The following is a 20,050-nucleotide window of genomic DNA, read 5'->3' as shown; positions in this document are numbered from 1 at the left end:
TCCAAAAACATCCAGCTGACAGTTGACATCAAGTAACTCGGAGACACGTGTGGTATCGGTCCATTCAGTCAGTCAGTCTCACAGGTTACACAGAAAAAACAGAATACGTTGTATAGTTTACAGTACCGTGAAATACCAAATTAGTGAGTTAAAAATGCTCTTCAGTGAAAAGTAGACAAGTGATACCTCTGTATGAAAGAGCATCCAGTAGAAGTGCAAGCTGTACAAAAAGAGGAAAAGTGAAAAGAGTTTAATAGAGTGTGTATTGTCTAAAACTTTAAAAAGCATAGTATGGTAGATATATTCATATATTCTTCTTTTTTCTTTCATATATTTTTTCTGTCATCTTTTCCAGCACAGTCCAGCTGACTTGTATATCATTTTGGCTTTTTAATTTCTTTATTGTTCTAGCAGCATTGTGCAAACACTTCAATAGTTCGTCTTCATTGATCTCTCGCTTGTCATCAGCTTTAAACTATCAATTCCTGCATTTCTCAGAATCCTTTGAAGCAGATATCACTCGGGGTAAAGAGCAAGGCATGACTTTGTCAAATTGGCATTTACTAAGATTATCCATCCATCTGCCCTAACATCAATCTCTCTCTGTCTTCTTTTTCCCCCTGCAGGGCTACAGTCATCCGCTCCAGCAGAGGGAGCTGTTTCTCATGAATTGAAGCCAGACTCCCTTCCAGTGCTCCCACTGTCAGAGCCTGTGAACAACCAGCAGCGGGAGAAAATATGCTGGAGGACACTCCTGAAGATCAAACCCCTCAAGAAACAAGAGGAAGATTAAGGGATGTCTTCCCCTCCTCCTCCTCCTCCTCCTCCTCCTTCAGGCTCGGGCTCCTCGGCGTCTGGGTGTGTTTGCGTGTCCGAGTCTGCGTGTGCGTATCGCAGGTGGCTCCAGCGAGCCTTGTTCTTGTGCAGGTGACCCATCATGGTCTGGCTGAGCGGGCTGGGCTCGGTGAAGCGGTGCCACTCCTCAAAGAGAGGCTCCACGATGTAGGAGATGAATCCTAACACACACACAACACAACACACACACACACACACACACACACACACACACACACACACACACACACACAACAAAGGTGGGTCATCTCCAAATAAATTGAGGGACATCTTGATGATTATACAGTTTTACATTTCTTGGTGTGTGAAATCTAGTACTCACCTATCTGAATAGCTGGGACAGAGTCAGCCTGCTGGTTACACAGAGGACTAATTTCCATGTCAAACTTTCTCTCCAGGTCACCTGTAGGCCAAAAAAATTCAGAAAACACATTTATTAAAAAGAAGATGTAACAAAATAAGATGCTGATGCAGACAATCTGGAAATCGATAGGGCAATATCTTAACACTTTGTTGAAGGCCAAAAGGGTAGGAAACACAAGTTTATTCCCCCTAATCATCAGAAATGCACCGATTCATGGAACATTTATTTTCAATTGTATGTTCATAAGAAAACATCGACTATTAAATAACTTACATTTTCTCAGAAACGTTAGAGTATCTTCTTGTTTTCAAAACGTTGTTTTAAAAGTTGTTCCTCCAAGGTAAATTTTGGACTTGCAGGTGTTACAAATTGCGAGCTTGATGTTTTCTTCACTCACACTGAAGAACTTCCACATACCGAGAAACCCGTCGTCTGTGCTGCTTATCATCAGAAATGCACCTTGTTTTTAAGGTTGTTCCTCCACATTCACGTGTTAAAAATTGCGAGCTTTATGTCTTCTTCACTCACACTGAGGACCTTCCACACCAACGACGACATGTTGTGTGTATGCGTTTTTGACTTTACAGTCTGTGCCGCTGAGTACGAGACATAAAATCATCATGTGGCACGTGTGTGTAAATGTGGCGGGCAAAAAAAATAATTGTATACGAGACTGAGATGTCCGATCGATCGGTGCATCTCTAATTTTCAGGTATTAATACATTTACTGTGAAAAAAAACATCTCTGAAAAGATTTGCATCCATATCTGAATAACAGCTTGGAAGCTCTGATTTTTGGGATTTAACCAACAGGTGCTTGAAAACCGAACAAACATGGATGAAAAAGTCTGCTAAAGTCTTTGTCAAGAAAATTAACCTCAACCTCTGGTTGTTCATTCCTGGTTAAAATGTACTCTGACCCCCCACTCTTCATACCCACCTAGACATCACTCAATAACAATGTGAGAGTGTTGAGGTGGAGAGAGAAGACAAATGAATTTAGAGGACATATGAGAGAGAGAATAGTGAGAAATAGGAGGAGCAGACCTGAGTAAATCAGGGGAAGGGATTTAGGTTGTACATTTATGAATTAACTGTGTATCGATGTGGTACCTCACTGAAAATAGACAAAAACAAAAAAGATATAGTACTATGTTGTTTACAGCAATTTTAACCTTTTGTTGGAAATGTGTTATTTTTTTTCATAGTGGCATTTGCTTTAAAATATAAATCTGACCTGAAATTTAAACATTGAATCATTTCCACTGTAGTAAAATATATGTTATGGTATCCAGGTGTGTCTTGCAGCATTACAGTGCTACATTCAGTCCCTTTCATAAGACACAAGGTATTTTTTCACTTTGTATATATATGTTTTTGTTAAATCATATTTGACTCACCCTGTCGGTAGAACTCCTCACACACTCTCTCACTCCACTGTCTGCTCAGCTCCCAAACCCGACATGGATTACAGACGTCTGCACATTTCAGAGCAATCTGAAGGCAAAGAGAGACAGATGTATTAAGTATACATTGTAGTTTGAATGTTGCATGGAAACACTGTCGTCAGGTGCTCGTGCAGTATACCTGCAGTATAAAGTGCCTGTGTGAGGCGAGCTGAAGGTCCAGGTCCTGGTTATCCAGATGTTCTCTGAAGGTCGACAGGAACTCATTCTGCCTGCTGATGTCTGTAGCCAGGATGAGAGAGCCCAGCTGCTGTTCCATGTCCTGCCTGTAGAACAGAGGGGGGCACCACTGAGCCACAACAACAAAACCACTGATACCTGTGCTCATTTTCATTAAACCTGCACCAACAGCTATATTTTCTAGATCATACCGTATATTAATTAGTGAGTTATCATACGCTGTACTTTGTTGTTGTGACCTTTTTGCTCCTTTTTACAGCAATGTGCTATTTGAAGAGACAGAGCGCTGTGATATCCTAATAAATATTTGTTTGAATTAGGCGTTTCTGTAAAAGTTCTTACGACATGTCAGCAGGCAGGTGTGACAGCAGTCCTGATTCTCGCAGCATGCCCACAGTGGATCTCCAGTGGTGACTCTCCAGCACAGATGTGTTCTGTAAACGAGTTTCATACAGACTCTGTTACAGACTCGACGCTAAACCTTCCGCACATTTTCCCCCCACACGCTGACACAGTGGCAGCACAAAATGGTGTGTACCTGGTAGAGGGACGCCAGGTGGTGTCTGGTCTTGATGAGGAAGGGCTGGTTGACTCCAGGATGGTCCACGTCGTGGGCGGCTGCTGCCATCAGACCCAGAAACACGTCCAGGGGACTCAGCTGCTCTGCTAGCTACAACCAACACACGAAAAGAAAACAATTGTTCCTTACTTAGAAGGGACACAAACTGTCATGTCAATGACACCTGATTGCTAAGCTGCCCTAAAGAAAACCCTGTAGAGCTGAATTTATAGTTTTAATCCCCACTAGTAGCTGATTTCCCCATCAATGTCACCTTGTCAGTTTGTCAATGATGATTGACACAAAGATAGTGGAAGCCCGTAGGTATAAGGACAGTGATTATTTTCATTATTGTGACTCTTCCATATTGGTGATGAATGTAGGACTTGAGCTCTTTTAATCCTCGGGGGATATACGTGATAGAAAAGAGCAACAATTTCTGAGGATGAGGACTTTGCATCCTCAAATTTGCTCCAAAGTGCTGAACTAAATAAAATACTTGTCCTAATACCGTACTCTTCTAATTAACTTACACAAATGTACTTTTTTATGTTTTACTGTCCCTTTTTTGTGATTTGAGTATAGTAGAGGAATCATTCTGGATAATTTTATAAATACCAAACAAGTGGAATAGATATCTGCGCTCTTAAATCTATGCAAAGAATACTTTATTTCAGCTTCCGGTCTAAAGGACCTTCATCAGAGCATGAATACCAAATAGATAATTAGGAAAAAATAAGTGATCAATAAGTGATTTGAATTTATAACACAAAAGTGTGTGATGATAAATGCCTTATGGTCAGTAAAAGACAACATTGCATATTGATCGGTGAAGCAGCAGGCCTGACATCTCACATTGCGAGTGTGTGCTTGTTATCTGGAACACGCCCGTCGTGTGAGCTATGCCGAGTTCAATTTATTAATCTAAGTGCTTTTAACAAAATAGGTGCATTACAAAGTGCTTTGCAGAGCAACAAAGGACACTAAAGCAATTACTGTGTGAAGGGAAAGATGCAGAGACTCTTAATCTGGTCAGAGAGATCAGGGATTTCTCCAGGCTGAGGATGGATGTGCTGTCGAGTCTTAGTGAGCAGGAATTATCCTGCAGGAGGAGAAGCTAATAGAATATGTCAAGGAGAAGCTCAGGCCTGGTAGTGTGTGTGTGTGTGTGTGTGTGTGTGTGTGTGTGTGTGTGTGTGTGTGTGTGTGTGTGTGTGTGTGTGTGTGTGTGTGTGTGTGTGTGTGTGTGTGTGTGTGTTTGAATACAGTATTATTCATTACCTTGGGCTCCTTAAGGTAGCAGTACATGGCCTGAGTGACATCAGCAGCATGAACAGCATTGTGATAGGGATTCTGGGAGTGGTAGTCCTCCTGCACCATGCCTGGCAAGACAGAACAAGGTTGAACTTAATTGCATCATCTCAAATTTCACATTTTTAAATCAGATTTTAACACCATTTGAGCAAACACTCTTGAAACGGTTATGTAAATGCTTTAATTTGATTATCAGAGCAGAGTCTTGTGTTTAACAAGTAGAAACCAGTTCACAGGTTTCGATTCAAAAGGAGCATGTAAACATTTTGTTCAACATAACACTATTAGCTCTCATTTTCCATTGTCTAACGACGAGTGGAGATAAATCACGTGGGTTGTCTTTTTATATTGCATTTTGTGTGTGGAAAAAGCACAAACAGAAAATGCTGAAAAAAACAAACGATTGCGCACTTCGTTTCCATAACAACAAACAGCTCATTGTTGCTGTGCTGTATCTGATGGTAGCATTTAGTGTGCTATGGATAGGGGATTAATATTTACAACAAAGTCACTTTATACATAAACCCTGTGACCCTTTTGTACTGACTGACTGGGAGACAAAAGAAGCAGTTGATGTCATACTGGAATTTCCTGAAAAGTAAAACCCTTCTCAGATTTCCAAGCATTTTGCCCCGCCAAAAAGGCCGCTGGTTGCACTTTTTACAGACTCAAGCTATACTTAAAGTTGGATATTATCATTTTTTTGAGTCAAGCAGATTCCTGAAGAAATAGACGAATATAAGGATGCACTTTTACATCTATGTTGCTGGAGAACAAAGCGGGACAGAGAGTGGATGAGTGTAATCACTGACGTTTACAGCTTACCGAGAAACCTGTGCAGTTTGACCATGTCCAGCTGGAAGTGGTGAACGAGACCGTAGACATTGAAGAGATGGCACATCAGAGTCACCAGGCTGTTACCTACAGCACACAGATTAATTACGTTTTTTTAGTGTATTTACTCAGAAAATTATATTTTATAGTACAAAATGTGTTTAATAGATGTATTGTGACAGAGAAAAACCTCTTAAAATAAATTGGAACAAAAACGAATAACAACAACAGTAATAAAGAATGGTTTAATTGGTGAAGGATTATGGTATGGATTTGTTAAACTTGTACAAAAAGGCCATCTCACCATTTGTAAGACGATCGAAGAGGAAAATGTCAAAGTTCCATGTGCCCACTTTTGATAGCATGTGCTGTGAAGAAAAACAGACAGTATTTGGAAAGTGATTCAAAACTGATACATGCACAATGCAGGGACTTGTACCTTCATTTTTTGGACTGTGTGTGTGTGCTTGTTTGCGTGTTCTTACTGCAGCTTGTCCCAGGTAAACGTCGTCCAGTAGATGTAGTGACCTGGGGGTGTGGGGCATCAAACCCCTGAGCAGCCTGGAGGCGTGGCAGTACCTCTGAAAGCTCAGCTGACGCTTCACCTTCCTCCTGCCGGCCACTACCTCTCCCTGCTGGGCACTGGCTGAAATTATTAATGATTTACATTCAAAACAGTTCAGAACAGAGAAAGCATCTTTTTTTTTTATGATTTCTTGAATTATATGTGGCTCTTTCCCAGGATTAAGATTTTTAGTCAATTATGTGCAGCTTCATGCTCCATCAGGTAAGTAGACAAATGTGTGTCTCACTCAAGTACACTTGAACTGAGTTCAATACCCATCTACCCTGATTCAGTATCCCATGATTCATAAAGATTTATCACTCACAATAATTAAGAAATACAAAGAAGTAGAAGTTATCAAGGTCATGTAATGTTGGATTCAGCATTAATACAACAAATGCTGATTTCATCTAAATCAAACATTCTACAAAATGATCAAATGTGCAATAACTATTATACAAATGGGTAAATCCATCTCTTCTTCAATTTTGTCAGTGTTTTAGGTTCAAAAGGGAAAGTACTATTATATTATGTCTCTTAATTTAAAGTACAGAACTTTTAGATGTAACAGTTTTATTTTTTGCAGCCTCCCTATATGTTTAAATTTTAAAGAAAAATAAAAATATTTTAAACCACATTATTTACACTCAGTTTAAGGTACACCCAGATAAACCTATTGCCATCTAATAAAACAGTCCTGCAATAAATCCTCCTTTCATGAAGATTAAAATGTTTGTGTTGCTGTTAAATTATATTATGTTATACTGACAGCCGTTTCTACTATTTTGGCCACCCTATTAACATCGGAAAGGGTAGGTTCATTTTTTATACTTTAACTTACACATGCTTTTACTTTTATGATGCAAAAAATATGATACATTGAATGCAGTCAACACTCAAAACACTATAACTGGTTGTTTCTAAGAAAACAGATATATAAGAGTTGTGTTATTGGACTGACCATTGCTGACATGGCCAATAAATGTTTATGATTTGAACTTACTTTTGAGGATTCGCAGGTCAATCAGCGGGTAGGAGCCTCGTCTCTCCACCAGCAACACCCCTGCATAACCAGTGTTCAGTCTGCCATCAGCTGCATACAGACAGACAGAGGACGAAAAAAGAGAAAGATGGATGAAGAAACGTAAACATTTGGTGTCATCACTGATGTTCTGTACTGGACATTTGAACTGGACTGAATGAGGAGTCGAACAGCCAGTTGGGGGGGGGGAATGAGAAGACAACGGAGCTGTTCATCATAAGCAGCCTCATAAAAGCAGATTTATTTCGCTCTCTCTCTCTCTCTCTGAAACAAAGTGATCTTTGACATCACCGAATCATCAGGACATCATGCATCTGGTCCGAGGAGAAGGGATTTCACACCACTGTGCAGCTGTTATGGTGCACTGACTGCGTACGTTCTGTTCACACACAAGTTGTTCTTGATTTTATTGGTTTCACGGCGATGCCAATTACATTCACACAACCTGTGGGCATTGTAAATTAAGAACTAAACTGAAAGACTGGTCTTCATTTCTGGCAAAACAAAGGCTTTCTATTTGAAGGGTTTGTGTACGACTCATGTGCTTATTTGTGACATGCTGACAGCACATTTCATTCTGAAAAGATATCAAGCTTTTTTGTTTACTGTAAGATGTTTTACCATAGGATTCCGAGAAGCAACCTTTTGGGTTTTAATCGTTGCTGTGTGAGCACCTGTCAGACTGAGAGAGGGAACACTGCAGCACTATAGGTCCTTTTGTTTTTAAATGCACAATTCACACACCCTGAGGCCGGTCCCAAAACAGAACTAGGTCCCAAGCCCCAGTGCACACATGAAATGTTCACTTGAATACACTAAAAACTATGAAAATTACTGAATAATTTACAGATCGGATGGGAAGAACTGGAGCGCATTATGTCCCCGAGGTTGCCCATTCGCTTCACCCCTGCGACTTAGGAGAGCAGCTAAACTACCTGATAATGGGGCTGGAGTCACTGTGGCAACTCCCTCTGGTTGCCAGGTCTTGCTTGCAAGTGTGTGAGGCTGCCAAAGCGGCATAGTTTGCAGGCAAAGTGGTTTTTTTGCTGTGGTTTTGCCGTGCTGTGAGTGTGAGTGTGTGTGTGTGTGTGTGTGTGTGTGTGTGTGTGTGTGTGTGTGTGTGTGTGCGTGTAGGCTAGGCAGCTATGCATAAAACATACGGAGGAAAAGTGGCATCATTCCCTATTTCTGCATCTTTATAGTCCACCAAACAAATATAAACGGCTGCAGGGAAGTGACTCAGCCTGTTAAAGTGAGGCAGAAGACTGCTGGCTGAGTTTGAGCAAGAAAAAATATAAAAAGGGGAAAGCCTTTTTTTTTTTTTTGTATACTGTGTGTTGGTTGGCAGGGGGGGGGGGTGCTGGAAATGCATCATCTGGGAAACCCCTTCCTCCAACACAGACAGACTGAAAGACACACACACACACACACACACACACACACACACACACACACACACACACACACACACACACACACACACACACACACACACACACACACACACACACACACACACACACACACACACACACACACACACACACACAGGCTCTCCTCCCTCGCTCGAGTTCTCTCTCCATCCTCCTCTCCTCGTCTTCCTCTGTCTCCACATCCTTCTCTCTCTCTCTCTCCGCTACTACCCACTCAACTTTCCCATCATCCTTCATGCCTTTCTGTTCAACAACAACATCCCCTCTCCACATCCTTATCCATCCTTTCGTCTCACTCTCATTCTCACTCCCCCCTTTTCTCTTCCTTTAACTCTCTGTGTGGTAAATAGGTCATTGTCTCTGCGCGGCTCAGAACTGGGTCATTTAGGACGGGAAGCATTCAGAAAGGGTGTTTGTAGACGGATGTGCACGTGTCTCGTCATGCATCCGTGCATAAAACAATCAGTGCACATACACACACACTTGCAAATGAGGTTAAATCCCCAATTACAAATGCGAAAACAATATTGCACACTTGGCGCACACACAGCCCACACACTCACATATGGGACACTGATATATGTTTACTTGGCTTCGCTGAATCTGTGGGTGTTTACGGCACAAATGGTGCTTTCGGGGGCTGTTTTTTCTTCTCAGAAAGAGAAGACACATCGCTGCCACATGCATTCGAATACAAACAGTTTTAAAACACACAGAGGCAGGCGATGTTTCCTGCCGCCTGCGGCTGCTGCGGCTGCTTCTTTTTATCTGGAAACGTGGTTACATCCACACAGCTGGCTGGAATCTCCAGATACGTTTAACTCTCTGGCATTTTCTTTTCCATTTCTGTGAGTCTGCAGTAAAATGATGACTTGACAGTGACAGCAACCAGATGTGCAAAAGATAGGTAAAAATTAAATATAGTTAAATTCATATAAAATGTTCCATGTTTTGAATGTGTGAAGGTACACTTGTTAACTGATCTATTTTTGCTCATCACACACTTTTATATAGTCAACCAAAAAGAGAATTTTTTAATTTTTAAAAGAACACAAGAAAGGTATTTTCTCGACAAACTGATCAGTTGTCTGGTCCATCAAATATCCAAAAATATCTTTTTTTAAAAAGGACTGTGGCAAAGCTTAAAGCACATGTTGACATATTCAAATGTCTTGTTTTTTTCAAACAGCAGCCTAAACTCAAAAGATGACCTTCTGAATATGATAGAAAGAGACCAAATACAACCAGTGAAAATCTGCTGATTAATCCCCTACCAATGGACTAATCATTTCAGCTTTATTTTAATGGTTTATTTTTGACTGTTATCAATCTGTTATCAAGCGTCTGCTAAATGACTGTAATGTAATGTAATCTAAACACAAAAGGCAAAAAAAAAAATCTAAAATCAAATGCAGAACTTAAAAGGAAGCATGTAATACCTCTATGTGAATTATCTGAATCAAATATGTTTTACACAGTTTAAATCCAGCTCCTCCCCTTTAATTCTTTGCTATTCCAAATGTCCTAATGTAAATAAAAAAGAGAATTCATATTACATTTAAATAAATGTATTTCCGATTGAACAAACCATTTCTCCTGTTGGCAATGCCTAACTCTGTACTTTTTCTACCTAAATGCACCGATAAATACTGATCTTTCTCACCCATTACATCCTTGGAAATCCTGACTCACTATCCCCACTGACAAGGTATCGCACAATGTCTCGACACCTGTTGTATGTGGTGAAATCAAACGCTGCACTGATAGTCTCAGTCTGTCTGTAAGGAGTCGTCAAGTGAACGAGGTCATCACGATGCAAAGGGAAAGTCACAGGCAGAGAACAGCGTAGATTTGTCAGTTTTCCACCTTATGAGTCAGTGGTTGCGGACAGGTAATTCCCCACAGTATGAATCATCACTTCCTCATATTTCTTTAAAAGCACATTAAAGATTTATACGTACGTTGTTCCATTTTTGTTATCATCTGACAACAGGTTAAATTATTAATCGTAGTATGAATTTACCTTGTTTATAAACCCTGCTGGCTACTCATTACCAGCATTGTTAAATGTAAGATTTACCTGACTTTCTGTCATCACTGTTAAACCTTAAACTTCAGTTTAATTCCAATGAAACTGTCAACAATGTTACTTTGCGTCACCCGTGTTGCACCCGAGACAGATGGACCCGGCCTGATTGATTACATCACTTCGGTGTCATCAGTACGGCTCCGCAGACGGTAAGACACTCTGGCTTTACAGCCCAAATCCCTCATTTCACTGTCTACTCCGCCTGGGCGTCTGCTCTTAACCTCATCTCACGTCACGTCACTCAGAAACACACGAGAGTAAACATACGGCCAGACGCCCACCAGTCAGAGATAACCCACATGCACCTGTCAAAAATGCAAACTTGCACCCCAGGCATGGAATCAAAAGTCAAACACTGAAAAGCAAAAACAATTAAGGGAAAATCCCTTATTCAGAAAAGGGACCTGACGAAAAACATGACCACTATTTTGAAAACACAAATAAACAATGAATTATACAAAAGTCATAAAACATCATAAAGGAATCTCCCCCCTTAAAAATCTAATGTTAAGTCCACACACACACTCAGGAAGTGTTTTCCTGTAGCATACACAGTAACGGGGTCAAACGAGGAAGTAAAACATACATTAGACATTAAACACTGATGAGGAATCTGACTCCCATAAGTTTTACTGTACATGTAAAACTTATTATGTCCAAGTTACCTTCCAGTTGAGCGCTCCTGTCCTCTATGTCATGCTTCACCTCCTCTAACTCTTCCTTGTCTGATTCCACCCAAGTGCTGGCCTGACTTTTCCCGGGCCCCCGGGGGCCTCCCCTGCGAGCCCTCCACGCCGCCCTGAGCTGCCTAATGAGAGCCGGAAGCTCTAGGGCCAGCGACAGGCCTCCACAGGTGATAGGAGGCGTCCTGAGAGGACCCCAGACCGGCGAGTGAGAAGGAGCCTCATCAGGACAGACACCGACTTCGACCCCGAGACTGGCGTCCCGCATCCTGAGATCCGGGCCCCAGAGCCCCTCTAGCACTGGCATCCTCACGCCAAAAGACAGCAGATAGGTGGAGGACAAGGAGGTGCAGGGAAATGAGAGATCAAAGTAAAGAAGGGGGGGAAACTCATGAAGGGGATGAACGGTGAAAAAAAAAGAGAGCAAGAGAGGACGAGAGAAGCTCGCTGTCAAGTAGCCATAGGTGAGAAAACACAGACAGACAGATAGTAGCAAGTCAGAATGTAGGACAGAAGAATGAAGGCTGCAGAGAGAGAGAGACAGAATCGGCAGCGGGAAAGAACCGGACGGGACAGAAAGACTGAGAGCAGATGGGTGTGGAGTGATAGAAGGAAAGGAAGCAGGGAAAAGCCAGAAAAAAGATGTGAGAATCCGTCTATCTCCGTTCTCCCAGAGTCGTTCTCTGGCGGTCTGCTCCCTCCCTCTGCCGCATTCTCTCTCCTCTCTACTGTCTCACTCGCGCCGGTGTTGTTGTGGAGTCTAAAAGCCCCTCCTCTCTCCGCACGGAGCCTGCATGCACACTCGCTCACTCTGCTACACCGACGGCAGACCAATAGGATTTGTGTGAACGACCGTGGGGCTTTGGGTTCTCGGAAAAGGATCTCATGGTCAGGTCGGTGGGAACAGAGAGAGTCATACCGTCGCTGAACGCTTCTCTACAACAAATAGTATATAAACCTGTGCATACTATGCATTTAAAGAGATGATAAGAGCATCACAACTGCGTGAAATATTTAATTATTTATTTTATTTAATTAAAAAAAACAATGTTTTTGTGTGTAAGGCTGCAAATAATTATTTATTTAAATTATTTGGCTAATTGTTTGATCTAATAAATGTCAGAAAATAATAAACAGTAGCGAAAGACGCCCATCAAAATACCCCAGACATTTTCATAGTGCTCGTTTTCTCCAAAACCTGAAGGTTCTTAAGTTACGATGATATGTATAATAGAGAAAAGCAAGAAATTCTCGCTTTTGAGAGGTTTGACGCAGCAAAATAAATATTTATTCCATAGATTATTAATTGATAAATTTATCCACTTATTGTCAAATTGTTTCAAAAAGCTCCAATTGTGTTTCCAGGTAATCTTGTTGCCAGGTTCACTGAATAAATAACATAATGTCGCAGGAACAGAATCTATTGTACAGCACCAGTCAAAAGTTTGGACACACCTTCTCATTCAACTACTTTGAAGAATCTAAAATATAAAACATATTCTGGTTTGTTGAGCATTTATTTGTTTACCACATAATTCCATATGTGTTCCTTCATAGTTTGGATGTCTTCAATATTAATCTACAATGTAGAAAAAAATAAAAATAAAGAAAAACCATTGAATGAGAAGGTGTGTCCAAACTTTTGACTGGTACTGTATATAATATTAAACTTATTCTGGTGAAGGTAAATCAGGGTACATGCAGTGAGTCGCCCTTCATAAAGGCTTTACCCGCATATAAACACTTCAGCCGCGGGTTATTTTGATTTTTTTTCTTCTGAATTCTTCCGTCCAAGTGACATTGGGCTTAAACATAACTTCGATACCAGATGTTATCAGAAATGTCGGATGCAAACAGAGAAGATAATTCATGATGAATTAACCAAGCACCACTGTGTGATCACCAACTGTATCCACAACTCATCCAAACAGGATTTCCACTGTCTATCAAGTACAAGTGAAGCCTTAAAGTCATACTTGTACTTATCCCTTTAATATTTGTGCCCTGCAGAGTCTCCTAGGAACCAGTTTTGACTCAGATGAACTGAACATTTGTTTGGGACTGAAAACACTCCCTCTTGTCCTTAAAAGTCACAAACACCCAAAGGCCTTCCTGTGGCTGAAAAAAAAAAAAAAACACATAACACATTACAATAAATACAATTAGGTGAATATAAGTAAACAAGACCCATCTGTCTTATCATGAAGGATGCAGAGCTATAAACATTACTTTTTTTCCACGGAACTGTTCTCTTAAGAAACAGTCACATGAGGACAAAAGTACTGACACACACACACACAGGCGCAGACAGACACACAGCCTTGAACATCACATTTTCAGACGCAAGAAGTCGATTGCAGGAAATCATGAGGACAAAGAGCGTTTAGATAAAAGACGCAGGCTGTGAGAAACTGTGAGAAGGAGAGGGACGTGATGTACAGCACGGTTATTCAGTGAAAATGTACCATGGGTGCGTTTTCAATGTTTTATTGTAGCTGTGATCAGCAGATGACGTCACTAAGAAACCCCCAAAAATCCCATAGGAGCAAAAACTCTCATGTGTTTCCGTACAAAAATAGAAGTGGACATCAATTTAAAACGGTTTGGTTTGGCTTGTCTGTCGTGCAGCTTGTGTGGAAAAAGGAAATATTCCTGCTACGTGAGGTCAGCTGTGCCTCTTCCCCATGTAAAAATCTAACTCTGGATTTTTATCCAGGGTGTTCAGCACCAACTGGCCCAGACTGTAATGGTCTTTAGCCGTGATGCCAAAACCTAATTGTAATCAGTTACACGATTACTAAAGTGTGAAACAGCCTTTACCGATATAAAGGAGTGCAACAGTGCCGATAACTTCGTGTTCAACCGGGAAAAAAAAAAAAAGATTATAGCGTCTGTACGTGGCTTCAATAAATCAGAACATGCGAACAAAGCCGTAATCAAAGAAACGGAGCTCAGATTCTTAAATGTGTAAACGTGCAGAAAAGAAATCATGTGACAAAAGTAAGAAACACAGTGATAATGGCACAGAATGAGAGAAAGATATCAGAGAGTCAACAAGGTCAGTGGGAGTTTTGAGGCCGATCCTTCCCTTACACACACACACGCACACACACACACACACACACACACACACACGCACACACACACACACGCACACGCACACACACACGCACACACGCACACACGATTATTTTAAATGATGGTCACATTTTCTGGAAGGTCTCTGCAGAGAAGTGTAAATAAATGAAACATCGAAAGAAAATAGTGGTAAGTGTTTGTATCCGTGTTTGTGCGTTTCTGCTTGTTTGCGTGCGTGCAGCTACGTGAGCATGTGTGTTTTTCTGACACTGCTATTCCATACACTGCCTCACTGTACTTGTTTATCGTATGCTAAAGGTTGCCTCACACTTGCACGCAGTTAAGCACTTCTTCAGGGAACTTATAAACAATCTTAAGACTGATTTGGAAAAAAATTGCTTTAGCTACATTTCAAGGTCTGAGACTGTTATGATAAACAGATACATTTTACTGTCTCCAGTCCAGACACTACTTTCAAAACATGTCTGGAGTAAAACCTACTGTATCGAGCACCACTTTTATTCAACAAAAGCCATCCATCTGGACAGTTTTAACATATACAGTAGAGAGATAGCAGAAAAATGCCACAGTGTTTGACACAGATTACACCGGGACAAAGGTTAGTGACAGGCTGAAGCACTTTAACCAAATATTTGGAGACATTTTGCACCATCAGTTTGCAGTTGGCTATATACAGCACATTGACAACCTTTTAGCAAAGTGGTATTCAGGTCAGTTAGCGTTCTTACCCAGCATGCGAACTTGTATGGCATTCTGCTCCGACCTTTTAAATGCGACTGCTCCACACCTCTGTGGCAGAGAGAAAGAGAGGCTGAGATTAATATTACAACACCCCAAAATACACACGGTTATCTAAGAGCATCAATGAACCGGGCTAATAAATAGGAACTGTGCGAAAAGTCATGGTGACAGTCTTTGCAAAAACACACAGAGACTCTCTTTCACACTGATGTGCCATTCTGCCAGCCTGCTACTTTGTTTTCTGTTCTTTCACATTCAAGTGAAATCAATAATGTGGTTTTTTTTTTTTGTCCACACAACTTTTTACGACCATGTTGATGTTTAACAATGTCTCTCCTTCACTTGTTTGTTTGTTTTTTTCATATTACAAATACAATGATGATTTTGGAACTGGATAAAGACGCCTCTTCATCTGGATGAGTAAGAAGCGCACAAGCGGTGTCTGTGTGTTGGCTGACTACACTGAAAAAAGTGGGTCAAGTGGCATATTGGCATGGACTAGCAACCATTGGCACATGAATCACATGCGCCCACATGGTTGGTCCTCATGGTCAGGGGTCTTAATCTAAATTTATTTTAGGCGTTTTCTATCAAAGGTGTGTTTGTTGTTCAAGTCACATGTTTTTTTTTTTACATTACTTTTTTTTTTCAGAAAATACTATTTTAGTACTTTAGTCTGTTTGTTACACAATTGTACATCACATTAAGCAAATATCATTTTTCCATCATAACCCGAATCTGTGAATAGTGAAACATTAGCCATCATCATGTGGAAAGTTGTAATGACTTAAGTAACCATGAATTCAAATCAAATGTTTTTGTCAAATTTTGTCTATAATGTTAAGAAAATAGTGAAATATGCTCAAAAATATTTCTCATGAGTCCAAGGTGACATCTTAAATATGCTAATTCTGTGTTAAAAAATATCAGTTAACCATCATAGAACAAAGAACAGCAGTAAGTTCTCACATTTAAGCATTTTTGCTTAAAATGCTTTTCTGTCACTTGACAAACTGATTGACAACCAATCGTTTGACCTTAATCAAAACTAATGTTGTCTCATTCCAACCAAAGCAATGTGAGTGTTGACAGAAAAAGTTTCCATCAACATCCCTGCCATGTTTTTAGTTTTACACCACTAATACCTTGCTTATCTCTTTCTTATGAGTAAACATCATAAAGTACATCAGCAGTGTGATAATCTGACATTGAACTCCGATCTGAGGTCAGTTCCTAAACAGAATTACAACCCAAAGTCCTGGGCTGCAGTTCATGTAGACTCGGCTCAGTACATTTCCCAATTTAGGTCATCTATTTATAAAAGGTAGTAATGGCTATAATAGTTATAGAGGCTCAATATCTGTGTGCAAAATGGACAAGAGTGAGAGTGGACTGAGTGCACTCAGCAGTGTTGGTTCAAAATGAACACAAAAGCAAAGACAAGTACACATTTGATGGATACCAGGTACACCAACTACAGTGATGAACACATAACAAGTCGCCTGTTATTTCCCAACACTGTACATAGTTTCCAATGTTAGCCCTCTGCAGGAAGACAGTCATACAAGTGTACCTTGAGTAGGAGGATTGACATCTAAATGAGCACACTGTTTACCGGCGTGCAGGAAACGGGTGGATGGTGACAAACCAGAGGCAACAACCATTGAATCATCCAGCCCACGTGGTTACTTCACGTTTACTGGACGCCCTCTGTCAAATGTTTTACATCACTGTTCACCTCAACTGGACAGCTCTTCTAGTCAAACCCTCGCTCTGTCTTTGCTTATGGCTAAGTGCTGTCAAACTGTTTACATTGGGAAGGTCTGTTCACTGTCTCCTGCTGTCTCCTTCCATCAAAAAAAATTAGATTTTGATAAAAAAAAAACATTTACATACTATTCTTTTTGATAGAAAATGCTGCAAGGAAAAGGGCGGAAAAGCTCCCTCTGATCAGCAAGTAACAAGTGTTTATTTAAAATATCAAAGAGTGGTCAAAAGTTAACACTGCATATGGTACTCATTATGTATGTGATGACAAATGAGCAATCTCCATCTGCTTAGGGAAACCATGAGATGTGTTAGAAAGCTCTGGAAAAGGCTAGTAAGTGGCCCTTGAGTTAAATTTAATTTGTCAAACTGCTTTCAAGTTCAAGAATTAACTGTATTTTAAAAAGCTCCGTTTGACACTAGGAGGTGTAAATAGATTTTTCTCGTAAAAAGTATTGTTTAAGATAAGATAATCCTTTATTAGTCCCGCAGCGGGGACATTTACAGGATTACAGCAGCAAAGAGGATAGTGCAAACAAGAGACATAGTAAATAAAAAAAACAAAGATCCAAATAAGTATTATAAATAAGCAAATGAGCAATAAAAAACAGTAAAAAAAAAACAGTAAAGAACAGTAGAGAATCCACAGTAACTGAAATATTATATATACAGACAGAAACTATTATAACTTTTAAAGGGCAAGAATAAATTTCCACGTGCAATGCAATTTTGTTTTACATAGGAGAGCCAGTCTACATGTACTTTAACTGGAAGATAACATTAACTTTACTAAGTCAAGTTCTGTGTAACCACTGTACTTGTACTTCCTGTGAGTATCGTGTACATCAAGATATCTTATGAAGCATCCAGATCTGTTTTTAACTCATATCAACCTTTCCTTGTAGCTGCCTTCACTGCACACACCTGTCCCTTGTCTCCATGTGGTCTGCAGTGACGTGACACATTGGCACAATACACAAGGCCTACTGTAGCCCATCACTGCAGCTTATAAAGAGGATGTATGAGGAAGTCTGCAACAAAAATAATGTTACTGCCATAAAACAAGGTCACTATAAGCTCAACTACCTAGAATCTAAAAAAAAATATATATAGTCCCATGACAAAAACTACATAACTTTACATGTCCTTTCAAGAACATTATAGGAATGCAACACTGACTGTTTACTGTTTAACCAGGTCTATTCAAAAACAAACCTCTGTGTACTCTGTGTCTGCAGCCGCACACAGCTGTAAAGTCACAGTTTACATACCTCGACCATCAAACAGGACATTTAACCATCGCGGACGCTGGTGGACAGCAGGTGAATGCGACGGAATCAGGCACCTGTTTTTTAAAAAAAATGAAAAATGAAAAAGACAGCTTTCACTCGTCCTCTCGCGGTGTTGTCTGAGCTTAAAGTGACTGTGAGGACAGAGTGTGGGCTTTTTTTTTTTTTTTTTTTTTTGAAGTCTAAAGTGAAGTTGCAGTCTCTCCTCGGCTGCGTGCCGCTTGTTGACTCGGTTGTGAGCCGCAGAGAGCGAAGAGGGGAGGGGCTGGTTGTAGCGTCAAAGGGGCGGGACTTGTGGGGGAATGGACCAATCAGCGCTGGATACTATTATATGCCATAAAAATGTACAGTATATCCACATGGGGGCAGCTCAACTACATAGAAACAGATAATAAATACAACATATTAATATACATATATTAAAAAAATAAAAATAAAAATAAAAATAAAAATAAAAATAAAAATAAAAATAAAAATAAAAATAAAAATAAAAATAAAAATGTACAGTATATCCACATGGGGGGCGCCTGGTCAGCATGATGACAGACTGTGGTCGGGTGTTGCAGCAGCTCAACTACATAGAAACAGATAATAATACAACATATTATACAATAAAAATAAAAATAAAAATAAAAATAAAAATAAAAATAAAAATAAAAATAAAAATAAAAATAAAAATAAAAATAAAAATAAAAATAAAAATAAAAATAAAAATGTACAGTATATCCACATGGGGGGGGGGCATGATGACAGACTGGTCAGCATGATGACAGACATGCCTGGTCAGCATGATGACAGACTGTGGTCTCCGCTGTTGTTGTACAGTCTGATGGCTGATACAATCACTGATTTGAGTCTGAGGTGGTCCTCAAGGAAATAAAGCTCAAATTTGGAATGTTTTATAATAATAGATGTGGTGAGGGAGATAGTTTCCAAGTGGTGTTTTCCAAAAGGTTGTTATTGACATAAAGGCAGGGGCCACATCGACCCACTAGAAGGGCTGAGGTGCCACATAGGGGCCCTGTGGATTTTAAAACAAACTGGCACTTCTTCAGTTTTTTTAGTTCAGTTACTAAAAGGAAATCTCATTTTGTGTCAATTTTGGCAGTCCCTGTGGTAGTGTTCCCGAACACCAGAGTCCCTTTGGAAAACTTGGAATGTTTTATAATAATAGATGTCGTGAGGGAGATAGTTTGCAAGTGGTGTTTCCAAAAGGTTGAAATAAAGGCAGGGGCCACATCGACCCACTAGAAGGGCTAATAATAATAATAATCAATCCTTTATTAGTCCCACAGTGGGGAAATTTACAATTCTCTGCATTTTAACCCATCCCGGAGGAGCAGTGGGCTGCTAAGAAGCGCCCGGGGAGCAACTTGGGGTTAGGTGTCTCGCTCAAGGACACCTCGACATGTTGACTGTAGAGGCCGGGGTTCAAACCACCAACGTTGTGGTTGCAGGACGAGCGCTCTACCAGATTCATTTCAAATTTCCCCAAATAGCAAAGAAGATATCATATAACATGAGAAAACAAACAGGCCTCTTGCCAAGTGTGTAAACATAGAGTCAAATGTCTGTGACTCTGATTAGGAATTACAATGAGAGCCAGAACCTACTGGTGAAGTGGAGAACTGGGACAGAAAGGTCTTTAACCTGGCTTTCTGTAATGAAAAGATTCCTTCCCTTCCTTCCAGAGAAGTTTTGAATCTGAAAGTAATTCTGTTTACGTAACAAAATGAATTCATCCCTATAAACATGCAGTGTGTGTGCGTT

At 40.2% G+C, this 20,050-nt stretch overlaps 1 protein-coding gene across 2 annotated transcripts; it reads right to left on the bottom strand.

The window, feature by feature from the left end:
* Nucleotides 1–611: 611 nt before the first annotated feature.
* On the bottom strand, nt 612–18,529 carry LOC129107347 (cAMP-specific 3',5'-cyclic phosphodiesterase 7B-like). Of its 2 annotated transcripts, none has more exons than XM_054618810.1 (13): nt 18,263–18,529; nt 15,212–15,272; nt 7,141–7,230; nt 6,058–6,218; nt 5,877–5,940; nt 5,564–5,659; nt 4,706–4,806; nt 3,404–3,535; nt 3,208–3,299; nt 2,807–2,951; nt 2,620–2,716; nt 1,178–1,258; nt 612–1,016 (listed from the first exon to the last, which is right to left on the bottom strand). In XM_054618810.1, exons 1-13 carry the CDS (start codon nt 18,281–18,283, stop codon nt 790–792), a joined length of 1,368 nt encoding a protein of 455 aa, XP_054474785.1. In that variant the 5' UTR covers nt 18,284–18,529; the 3' UTR covers nt 612–789. The 2 variants fall into 2 exon arrangements, with proteins under 2 accessions (XP_054474785.1, XP_054474786.1); XM_054618811.1 differs by lacking the exon at nt 18,263–18,529 and adding an exon at nt 17,885–17,903.
* Nucleotides 18,530–20,050: the final 1,521 nt, after the last annotated feature.

This window comes from Anoplopoma fimbria, chromosome 18 (assembly GCF_027596085.1).
Source record: "Anoplopoma fimbria isolate UVic2021 breed Golden Eagle Sablefish chromosome 18, Afim_UVic_2022, whole genome shotgun sequence".
NCBI classification, from domain to species: domain Eukaryota; kingdom Metazoa; phylum Chordata; class Actinopteri; order Perciformes; family Anoplopomatidae; genus Anoplopoma; species Anoplopoma fimbria.
Note: the sequence above shows the minus strand (reverse complement) of the source record. Positions and strands in the feature narration are given on the sequence as shown.